The sequence below is a fragment of the Camelus bactrianus genome, chromosome 1 (assembly GCF_048773025.1).
Source record: "Camelus bactrianus isolate YW-2024 breed Bactrian camel chromosome 1, ASM4877302v1, whole genome shotgun sequence".
Taxonomy (NCBI): Eukaryota; Metazoa; Chordata; class Mammalia; order Artiodactyla; family Camelidae; genus Camelus; species Camelus bactrianus.
This window is the reverse complement of record NC_133539.1, coordinates 19,504,627-19,517,419: the sequence shown is the minus strand read 5'-3', so window position 1 is coordinate 19,517,419 and position 12,793 is coordinate 19,504,627. Positions and strand designations below refer to the sequence as shown.

Here is a 12,793-nt window from a genome sequence, read left to right as displayed (position 1 = left end):
AGTATTGTTAATTTACAATGTTGTGTTAGTTTCTGGTGTACAGCAAAGTGATCCAGTTATACATATATAGAATATACATATATTATTTTTCATACTCTTTTCCATTATGGTTTAATACAGGATATTGAATCTAATTCCCTGAGCTATACAGTAGGTCTTTGTTGTTTATCTGTTTTATATATAGTAGTTTGTATCTGATAATCCTAAACTCCTAATTTATCCCTCGCCTGCCTCCTTTCCCCTTTGGTAACCATAAGTTTGTTTTCTATGTCTGTGAGTCTGTTTCTCTTTTGTAAATAAATTCATTTGTATCATAATTTAGATTCCACATATAAGTGATTCTATGGTATTTGTTTTTCTTTCTGACTTACTTCACTTAATATGGTAATTTCTAGGTCCATCCATGTTGCTGCATATGGCATTATTTCATTATTTTTTATGGCTATTCCATTCTGTGCACCTCTTCTTTATCTATTCATCTGTCAATGGACATTTATGTTTCTTCCATGTCTTGGCTATTTTAAATAGTGCTGCTATGAACACTGGGGTGCATGTATCTTTTGAAATTAAGAGTTCCCTCCAGATATATGCTCAGGATTGGGATTGCTGGATCATATGACAACTGTACTTTTAGTTTTTTAAGGAAGCTCCATACTGATTTCCATAGGGGCTGCACCAATTTACATTCTCATCAACAGTATAGAAGGGTTCCCTTTTCTGTACACCCTCTCTAGCATTTGTTATTTGTAGATGTTTTAATGATGGCCATTCTGATTGATGTGAAATGATACCTTGGTGTAGTCTTGATTCGCATTTCTCTGATAGTCAATGATGTTGGGCTTCTTTTCATGTGTCTACTGGCCATCTTTATGGGTGTGTTTTCTTTGAAGAAATGTGTTTAGGTAGTCTTCCCTAATGATATTTTTAAATTGAGCTCTTTAAGGGAACATAATCTTTAAAAACTGACTTCCTTTAAATTCTTCAGGACTTACCCATCCACTTCAAAGCCCAAATCATGGATTTTTTTTCCCACTAAAATTCCCAGAGTATTCCTAGCTATCATCTTTTCCCTTCGCTTCTGCTATAACAGATCCCTCCTCACCCTGCCCCAACACACACACACACAAAGTCATGAATAAATGTGTCAATGGGATTGATATCATCCCCATCATTGCCAGTCAGATTATTAATTCTTCAAGCTAGGTGGCCATGTCTCACTCATTTGCTATACTGCAGACATTTAGCACAATATTTCACGTGAAGTAGAGAAATAATCTCTTTATCTTAAAAAACACTAGAACTTAGTTAACCTGCTGCTTACATTACTGAGTAAACCTAAATCTTTTCATCTGTGAACTGAGGGGTTGGGAAATCACACTTAAAAGTTTAGTTCTCTGATCTGTGAATGAGGATGGAGAGGGAAAGTGTACATCTATGGGCTAATTTAACCATGTTAATAATATAGGGAAAGTGTTTTTTAAGCCACAAATTGCTGAAATTTCTAGTTGATGAAGATGATGAGACAAATGAATTCTTTTTCATGGAATAGATTATGAAATATATTGTCACTAATTGTGGTGAAAGCCTTATCTATACATAAAATTCTAGACAAAAATGCTGAAGCACTGTCATTATTCATAGTTGAAAAAAAATTATTAAACATTTTAAAAACATAAAAGCACAGAGCCCTATATGCATTTGCCATTAGTATTTAAAAAGGCCTAATATTTCACACCACTCATGAATTTTTGTTATTTTATGATATATTTTGACATGTCAATAAAAACTGGAAAAATAGATGTTACTGAGTCATAGAAAAATAAGAACTGTTAAAATACATGCTAGTACTTTCTAGAGAGCAGAACCAGAACTCACTGGAAAGATCATTTAGAATATCAGGGAAATATTCTGTATGATTCTAGGAAAGTTTTTTTAATGATCCTTTTAGATATTTCTTTTTTTAATTTAAACGTGCATGGATAAGAAATTCCCCCACCCCTTAAAAGTAGATCCTAAATTTTTACATTAGTGGGTCTTAAAATCAATGCTACCGTCCCAAACACCATCATGTGTATACATACACATATATGAAGACAAATTAAAAAAGGGAAAGAGAAAAGGAAGAGGAGATGAGGAGAATAAGATAGAATGGAAAAGAATATGTTGTATTATAAGAATGTTTCACACATATTAAGGGAAATTGTAGAAGCTGTTTCAGATTTAAATGCATATTTAAAATATTTTTACTGTAAGTTATTGTAAGACAAGTTGAAAGACATTGTTTTAGCGAACAGCAAAACTAGAATCGAAGAAAAATGAACGCTGTTTCATTCCAGAAAGAACTTGGAAGCTGCTTAAAAATACGTCTGAGAAAAATTTCTTCTCCTCACTAATGAATTAAATCGTATCTCTTATCCTTTTATTGGCAGTACCTATGTGCAATATGAATTCATTACGTATTTAAATTGCATTTACTTTGAAACACTTTTGAAACATGTTTCCATAGAAGTTATTTTAAAGTGTCCCAGAACCTGATAAATAAAAATGTTTCATAAATATGTGTAGTCTTGCCAACATAAAAAGTAGATTTAAAATTAAAAACCTTTTTTTTTTTGCTAATAATCCAAGTGCAAATTGAACAAAAGTGCCTTTTGCCTAAGATTAGTGTCAAGATTTCCACACAGCTCAAATGTTATTTTTGTCTCTAAAGTCAAAACACTTTGAAGTATAATGTTAATACGTATGCAATATATTTATTGAGATAATACAAATGTACTTTTGATTGGAATATAGCCTTATCTATCAATGACAGTAGCCATGAAATGATTGACAATTACAGATTAAAAAGCTGAGTATGATCTGCTCCTGAGTGATGATGAAGTCAGATTTATGAAGATCAACCTCTGTTTTCTTCTTTAGGAATGGGAAGTTCATTGAAGAAAACGAAAAGTACACATTGAAAGGAAGCAATACAGAACTCACTGTCAGGAACATAATCAGTAGTGATGGGGGCCCGTATGTCTGCAGGGCCACAAATAAGGCAGGAGAAGATGAAAAGCAGGCATTTCTCCAAGTCTTTGGTAAGTATTATAGCATAGTAGTTACAATCTAGAGGGGATTCTACGTCAAATTCTGTCACTCATATGAGCTACTTAATTTTCCAAACTTAAATCTCAGTTTTCTCATCTCTAAAGTAGATTTTAAAATTGCAGCTACCAGATAGAATTATTTTAAGAATTACAGAAAATTATACATGTAGACTTCTGTAAAATATTTGCTGACTCATAACAAAGGCTGGAATAAAATCCATTTAAATTACACATCCTGGGACCTATTATGTTACATGTATGGGTTGATCTTCATAAATCTTTAAATGACATGTGTTGGGATCTGTTTTACTTTTACTGTACTTCAAAAGAGCTCATCTATAGTTCGGAAACATTGACCTGCAACTATAGTTAAGTATCCCCTTTTCATTTTATTGAAAGGAAATATAATATAAATATCTTCTGTATTTACCAAGAGCCATACAGCCTTCCTTGGGGAACTTACAGAGGGTAGAAAATCAGTAAGGATTTTTTTTTTTGATTATTGATTTAGTTTTCATTATGTTTGCCAGAGGAAAAACAGTTTTGCTGGTGGATATTTAAAATATGATTATTCTCTTTAAAAAGCAAACACTAAAAACTATATGCACTAATAATATTTCCTGTGCTGTTTCCACATAAAAAAATATTGTTATCAAAATGCTTTCACAACAAAGAGATGGGAAGGAAGGAGGGAGAACTCTGTACTTAGATCAAAAGATGAATGGTAATTCAAGTGTGGACACACCCTCTGCCAGCTGGTCCTGTAGCAACTGTAATAGAAATATTTTCTGTACCTGGAAGAGTTTCATAAAGGTTATATTCTAGCAGAGTGAGACAGACAATAAAGAATACACCAAAGCACATTAAAATAAAAAAAATACAATTGGAATAATAAGATGATCTAAGAAAAAAGTGAAACTAGATCAATCAGTTGGTGTTGGGTAAAAAAGAGATATTATTCTGGATAGCATGGTGTTGGAAAGTTACTTAGAAGGGTGATGTTTAGATATGTTTACACAAAAATCATTAACGATGAGAAATCAGCAAAGCTAAGAGTCAGAAAGAAGAGTAAACAAACTTGAAATTATTAGAAATTATAGAAAGCATCTAACTTGTTCCAGCAGTGTTCCCCACTTAAAAAAGTTGTCTTCTTTAAAATGTGTGATGCTAAATATAACTCAGTATAAAAATGAATTAATAATTAGAAATTATAGTGTCTGAGATAATTCCAAATGGTAGATTATCTCAATCTATCTCATTGGGCTTATATGAAATGCTATTTTAATTACTTTTTTAAAAATTAAGGTGGCAGTGAGTGAGAACAAAGAGATAAATAAAAGAAGGTTTCTAATATTTCCATTCTTTCAACTAGAAAATAATGAATGAAACATGATATACTGTATCATTGTTGTAATCACTTTGAAGAGTAACACAATAGATTTGTACTGGGTTTGATACAAATCATGTGTATATAGTGGAGATAAAACTAAATCCATTAAAGTCAATGGAGTAAACACTGAACTGTTAAAAAATTGTGCATACCATGTTTCTGATATCAAGAATCTAATTTTTTAAGATTAAGAATGCATATAAATACAAATTATTTTTCATAATTGATTGCATTTAATGATTTAAAAAACCTGTTACTAGTCCTGAAATAACAAGTGCTGGCTTTTATCATTTTTATGTTCAAACAAGTAAAAATTTAAGCAATGCTGATAATACAGAGTTCACAACCTTAAATCTCTGTGGTATATGTAAATTTGTAATTTTTAGTATTAAGATAATTTAATTAGTAGACATGATAATTTAAATTAGTAGACATGTTGTTTTGCTCTTTATATAAGTCATAATTGTAAAGAAATAATTAGCTATACTATCTAATTAAAATAATCTGAGGTTCAAATTAATCAGAATAATATAAGTAAATAGCATGTTTATATGTTTGCTTAAAAATATTTTAAATATTGTACAAGATTATACCTGCTATATATTCAGGATGCATCTTTATTTTCCCTCTTTGGTGAAATTGTTTTTAAAGTTTAAGAGATAACCAGATGTCATACACAGACACACCCATTCATACATGCACATGTGGCTTTAAAAGAGGAAATTTTAATTTTGTAGCTTTAAGAGGAAAAATAATGAAGTCACTTTTAATTGGCAAAATTTTGGAAGCAATTATAATTTTTATGTTGGTTTCTAAACCAGTTCAATTTATTTTTATAATGATAATGAATGACCATTATTTTCTAACATTTTTTTCCTCCTGTACTTTGCAACTCTCCTGGCAATTTTCTAAAGCAAAGTATGACAACGTAATTGCTGCAAAACTAATAATTCTACACTATGCTAGTATGTACTTAGATGCCCACCACACATAGTAATATTTTCCTCAAATACAGGTTGAGCAATGTATATATTTTTTACAGTACAGCCTCACATAATACAGCTTAAAAATGAGACTACATCTGAGAATGGTCAAGTCACACTCATATGTGAAGCAGAAGGGGAGCCTATTCCAGAAATCACTTGGAAAAGAGCGGTGGATGGCGTCACTTTTTCCGAAGGCGATAAGGTAACAGCAATTTAATGTATAGTGACTTTCAAAACCATTATATTTTCAGTCTTTTGCATATAATTAAATCTCACATTGGACTCCAAGTTAACAAGTAACTTGTAGGAATGCAGTAAGTGGTTTAATTTGTAAAAAGTTAACCCTACCACAGTCAGCCTAAAAATAAATTCGGAGGAGAATCAAGTCACAGTGTAATATTTAAGGATGTATTTCATTGTCCACAAAATCTTAGGTTGTTGGCACTCTTTCTTAAATTTGCCTGCATGCAAACTTTTGGTATACACTGCATCTGTAAAATATCTTACTGCGATGTCAATCCCCCTGCCTTGTACTGTGTAAATGAAAATAATTTAAATTGACAAAATTCTGGCTGTCACTTAACTCAACTCTTTAGATTAATTTTTAATGCAGTAGGACAGTAGTTTCCGCCTTTATTTCATTTATAACCTTATAAAGACAAATAAGTACAAATGTAACAAAATACAGCATTTTGGTAAATGCTTCTCCCATGTAAATTGGTGAGTGTTCATCAGAATGCATTCAAGTTCCTAAGAAATCAAGTAAACATTATCATGTGTTTCACTACACTCCATAGATGATCATTATTATTTTTTGTAAATATTTATGTAAAAATCCCAGTATAAACAAAAGTGAAACAGGTAGTAAACTAATGATATGATGGAATTGGCATTTTTACACATGTAAAGATTATGACATTAAGCATATAGATCTCTTTTTTTCCTCAGTGTTGAAGCAACCTCCTTTAAACCTCTTTCCTTAATTTATATCAATTTCTGTAAAATAAAATTATTTCTAAAATACAAGTACTTTTGACTTACCAACATTGATAGCAGAAAAATTTCAAATCAGTTTATCCAAAATTCACTTTCTATCTCTCCAACTCATCATTTAATTTTAACAACACATTAACTCCATAAGTTGGCAAAACATGCTTCTCCCTGGCCATTTACTATTTATCTTTTGAAAGAATGTATTACCATTTATCACCCTTCTTGGCCCCATTTCCTCCTCATGATGGCATTTTTAAGAGAATATACCTCTTTTTGGCAACAGTTATACTATTTTGATATACTTATTTTATATGTGGAAGTTGAAAATCAAATTTATAAAATATGAATGACATGTGCATGCTTCTGGCAACCCAGAAAAATGATAAAATCTGCTTTAATATTTTCTTAATAAATAATGATAGATATTGCTATGGCACATTGACAAATCTTAAAGGAGTTATGTTTCTATAAATTTTTAAAAAATTGTCCAGAAAATTAGATATATAAATCTGTAGGTGATTGTTTTCATGTCAATTTTAGTACACTTCTTTGGATGAGGTTACTCAAAAATCATGGTTTTCATGTTTGTAAGTCCTTATTAATTTACCTTCATAGTCCTAACTCACGCTTTCATTATTTTTTTGTACTGTAAAATTCCTGAAATTTCTCTTTTCAAATATAGATTTTACTCTTCTTTTAATAGATGTTTCCTTATGAACATACAAGTAATGAGGGATACATTATATTCAGTTATTTTATCAATAAAAAATTGTCAAGTAGCCAGAGGCCCATGATTTTTTAAATCATATTTGCCCCATACCACCCCAAACTACATACAGAAATTACTTCTACAACAGTTGTGAAAAATAATCACCTAGTTTTTGTTTGCTAAGGATTATGCCTATTGAAGTACACATCTTTTTATTTTTTTATCCAGTTTATTTGTTAGAAAACAATTATAGAAACCTTAATATGCTTTTGTTTTTCTAAATACAACTTTTATCCAGTGGATAAAGAAATTAAGACTGTTCACTTTCTATCCTGATATTTCTCCAAAATTATTTTAAGAACCTTGTCTTACTTTCTGGATGGTAAGTGTCTTTCTCCTAACATTCCTAGTTTCTTCAACAGCCAAAATTCAGAAAGTGAATGGTTGATCTGAGCTTTGAAGTTAATCAAATCCAGTTTTGAATCTCAGCTCTGCATTTATGATGCTTTAGCTTTGGCAATACTATCTGAAGTCTTCTTAATATGAGTTTCTTCATCTTTAGTGAGGATAATAGGAAAGACGAGGAGTACATTGTAAAATGCATATCAAAGTCTTCAGCATATTGTAAATATTCAATAAACCTTTTTTCTCTATCGTATTTCATAAATATTGCAGTGTAGTTTATCTTGTTTCTCTGATTTTGAGTAAACTCTGTTAACAGGCGTCATAAAGGCAGATAACTAAAATTTGATTAAACACTGTGATTATATCACTAGTCATGAAAAGTAGCATGTGATTGTATTTGCCATAAGAATCACTTGGAGAGCCTGTTTAAATGCAGATTCTAGAATCCCACTCCCTGAGGTTGATTTAGAATGTCTAGCACAGGACCTAGGATTGCATGTTTAATAAACTCATCAGTTGGTGTCATATGGATGGTCTTCAGGCCATCCATAAATTGGAAAACAATTCTCAAACTCTAAAGTCAAATGACGTTTAACAACTAGTCCTTTCAACAGAAAAATGCTGTTGAGAGATTACTTTGGCACCTTGATAGGGGCTTGGAAATTACAGTTTGTTTTAATCAAAACTTTTCATCACTGTTGATGAAAATGACAATTGTGTAGGTCACAGACACAATTGACACAGTGAAATATCATCAGTGTATGTACTTCTAACTAATTACTCCATCCAAAAATGTGAAAATGTATTTAGCAGATATATTCATCATTGTGGATTTTCGAAGGAGGGTGTCTCAATGTGGCCACATGTATTTTCTGTACCTGTAGTTCTGTAGAACTGTGGAACTATGCATGTTAATGACTTAACATAAAATATCCTTGCATAATATGATATTCTTCAGAAACAACAACAAAAAATTTGGTGGTTAAACACAGAACTCTTTTAAATTCATTATTTTATCTATAACCTAATGCATTTTCCCTATATTTAAAGTAATATATGTAATTTTTAAAACTCTTCTAAAAATTCAAAAATACATGTTATATGTAAGAAAAATATAGCACACACTTACTTTAGAAGTATTTTCTTAATATCCATTGTTATTTCAAGGTAATATTTTGTTCTTTATTTTATTTTTTTAAATTTCACAGTTGTCACTAACTTTTAATTATCCATTTATGGAAAAAAATTGAGCAATTTATTTTAGTGATAATGAGTATTTTTGAAAATTTTTCATTAAAATATCAATTTACTAGTGTTATTCAAGAATGTATTAAGTTGATAGCTTAATTTTAGCACATTATTTTTGAGGTCATATTAAGATACATTTGTGTATAAAAATTAGAAATCTCCAGCCTCTTCATTTAATAGATGCTATATACTTAACTGTAATAATAGTTAAATGGATACAATAAAGTTTAAGACAGAACTAAAGCTACACAAACACATTGTGGAATGTGTTTAATTTGGCTAAGACTTAAAAGTTGTGAATTGTTTCACAACTTAAAAACTTAACAATCTAATTTTTTTTACATTAAAAATCTTTGTTTTTTAAATAAAACCATGCTTCTTTCATAGGGTTGGTTTGGGGATTATGTGAAATTGTATAATTAAAATGTTTTGAAGTCCCTGGCATGAACACCCGTCATCTATTTTGAACCATTTTCTTTAAATCATCCCTTCTTATCATTCTTATTGATCAATAAATATAATAGATGTATGCTTATAGGTATTGATAAGTTAGTATGGGAAATCTTGAAGTGTCATGCAAGTCAAAGTTTAATTCCAAATTTGTCATTTTCGTGTGTCATTTACCATGTTACTTCTGTCTGATTTCAGTTTCTGCATGTCTATATCAGGGTAATAATAAAACCTACCTGGAAAAGTTTCTAAAGATGAAACGAGAGCATGCATAACATCCCAGACACAAATTGAACTTAGAAGTGTTAATTTCTCTTTTCCTTGGAGGTATTTAGTCTTTAGATATCTTATACATGAGAAGACAGAATGATCGTGTTAATTCTGTGTCAACAACAGCTGCCACAAAGAAACCAGATAAAAACTTGGAGAATAGGCATATGTATTGTATGAATAAGATCGTCCACAGAACAATAAAATGTTGAAGTTGTTGTAGATCGTGCTTCTTTAACATAGTGATGTATAGAAGTTTACTATAACATAATCTCTAGCAGTATCATTTCAGTGTCTCAGATATGAACTCTTTTTGCCGCACTAGATTCTAAATCTTGTAATTAAATTTCGCATTCCTCTTGGAAGTTTACAATGTTGAGAGTCTGCATTTGAGTGTCATCTTAGTCATGTCATCTTAGTCACAGTGTTTGGTGTCCATCTCCATCCTTGCAGAGAAGTGTAGATGAGGACTCTAACTTCCTATCCTGGTCATAGATTCTCAGATAACTCTGGCCTTATACCTGTGAGACACAAAATCAGGACTAGAAAGAAATCTCACAAATCTTACCTCATCATGTTCTTTTTCCCTCTCTCTCTGGTCTACCTTCTCCCATTCTCCGCCACATTTTCCTCTCTAGGAAGTAAGTCATTTATTGCTTCCTTCAGGCCCTTTTTTACCTCCTGTATTAATATGGCAATAAATGTTGGTTTGGAATAGACTCTTCCACATTCTAAGAAGCACCTAGACAGGCCATTAAGGTAGGAAGAAAGAGAAATGCTGTGCACCACAAAGCCAGATTGCTTAAGAATGCTTGTTCTCCATCAGCTTTCAAAATTAGATTTTATATTCATATGATAAAAAATGGTTTATTTTAAACATTTCTTTAGAAATATTGTTACTTGCCATTTTAGGGCTAAATGGATGTAAAAGATGTGCAGGAAGTGATTTTTATCTCTAAAATTCTTATAAAAAATGTCAACATAAGAGTAACCAGTCTCATCTGTGTGACTAGACTGTTTTATATAATAATTCTAAAGTGCTTATGAAATCATTTGGTGAATAATACCTCACATAAATCGTGTATCTACTCTTTAGATACAGAATCTATAATTATTTTATTCCTGTTATACTTGTCCTGCAGAGTAAATTACAGGCCTATCTCCACTAGAAATTAATCCTACTCTACATTGGACAAGACGCATTTGAAATGTATAGCAATAAGTTCTAACTGTTTTAAAAGAGAATTTCCCAAACTTCAGTCATTTCATCATCAGTTTAATTTCTTTTCTATACTCATGTGCTGCCTAGATTGTTATACACTTAATTTTTTCTTTGAATTGAATTAGTTTTTCCACTTACTCTAATCCTAACCTAAAATATCAGTTACATTTTAAAAGGGACATTAAAATAAATATAAAACTGTAAAATAAAATTTTTTTCATATTCATATCTAAACTCAGCATGTGCACCTTCACTGGTACACACATCATTTCAAAACACTGCTTTTATTTCAGACATACTTTGAATTACGAAGTTTAACTACAAAATTTGGAGGTCAGAACTCATCCTTTCTTCTATTTGTGTGGTCAAGCACTTCTATCCAATAAATATATTAAATTGTTAATTAATGTGTAGAGAGTTAACAAATCATAGAAACAGAAACTCATTTAATTTCAATCCTTAACACCAAATGGTCCTTTCAAAATGATGCCAATAAACTCAGTAAGAAAGGTATAGTGATTAAATTGAAAAATAATTTCTTCCCAATTTGCTGAAATAAAATATGAAATGCTGGCCATCGTCTGAGTTAGAGCAACTAAAACTTTGTGATTAAAATTATAAAACTTTCTGTTCTTTAACATTCATTTGAAAAATGTGTTTTTCAGTGTCCAAGAAAACAACCCTACTGATTAGCTTTACTACTTTTAAGTCCATTTTACTTTCTGTTCGTTCAAATAAATAAATGTATTTAAACTGAGATTTAAGGTTAAAAAACCTTAATACAAGTATGAAGAATCTACTTTAATATTTAACTTTGCACTCACATACAGAAGGCATAGTTGTACCAAAGTGTTTCTATTTTAATTGTATAGACTGATAAGCATGTTTTTCCATGAATTGAGGCACTGTGATCTGGACAATACTTACTTCAAATGTTCCTTCAGAATAAAGTACCAAGTCAAAAGGGATTTCTAGTAATAATAAAGATAAGCAGTTCTTTGATACAACTATCTGAATAAAATATAATGTTTTAAATTTTATAACATTAAATTCTTAGAGTAAAATATTTATTATTATACTACTGCATTCATTATTATACTGTTTTATGCTCTTATATTATTTTTATTGTGTAGGTACAGCTCTGGGCCTAAGAAAACATAATGCTTTTAAAAGATTTATTTAAATCACTTTTATTAAACCACCACAGAGGACAATGAAGTGAATTTTTCATATCATATGAAAATCTCCACTATAAATTCTTAGATCTTTTTTTATCCATAAACTGTGAAGATTACATTAGTCTCTCTTGTGTTACTTTTTTTCACCCTAAAGCAAATATGAGTTCTTGAAAATTAAATTTAATAAAATGTAAGCAGTAAAATAATCCTTAAAGTGACAGAAATTTATGTGACCAATGTTTCCTTTATCATTTGCTTAAGTTCATTTACAACTATCAACAAATATTATTGAAGACTTTTATGTTTGCATGTACTATTCTATGCACAAAAAATACAGCGCTGTAGAAAAAGACTTTTCTGCTTCATAGTACATACAATTTAGGAGAGATGGAATCATAGCATGTTTAAAATCAGCAATGTTTTCTATATGACTATGCAATTTTGAAATATGCAATTTTCATATTCAAAACATTCATTTTCAGTATGTAAGTGGACTTTTGCAGGGCTACAAATACAGCTTTGGCGTATTTTTCTGCACTGCCATAGACCCAGTTCAATTTGTTCTTCTGACAGGCCTCTCTACTGATGCATTTTGGAAAGTGTATCTACTGTCATCAGAATATCTCCTCTCAATTTGCTCTAGGCTGATGAAAATTGCTTAGACTCTGATTAAAAAAAAAGTCTTAAAAAATATTTAACAGTATAATTGGCAACACCTTTATAGTATAGGATACAACTTAAGATTTTCAACTTCCTTTTCCTCTTTAAATAGAAATTACTAAATGAGACCAACAAGTCCACAATTACTGATTTAAGAAGAGACTGTAGTGTCTCTTATTTTACAAGCTCTAGT

The 12,793-nt window shown here is 30.6% G+C and overlaps 1 protein-coding gene across 2 annotated transcripts in view; it reads left to right on the top strand.

Annotated features, from left to right (window-relative positions):
- Nucleotides 1–12,793, top strand: part of NCAM2 (neural cell adhesion molecule 2) — a 436,725-nt gene that overhangs the window by 284,127 nt on the left and 139,805 nt on the right. For both annotated transcript variants that reach the window (XM_010960127.3, XM_045520720.2), the window contains exons 7-8: nt 2,920–3,080; nt 5,522–5,667. In XM_010960127.3, the coding sequence (XP_010958429.2) occupies nt 2,920–3,080; nt 5,522–5,667 (307 nt within the window). The remainder of the gene's footprint in view (nt 1–2,919; nt 3,081–5,521; nt 5,668–12,793) is intronic.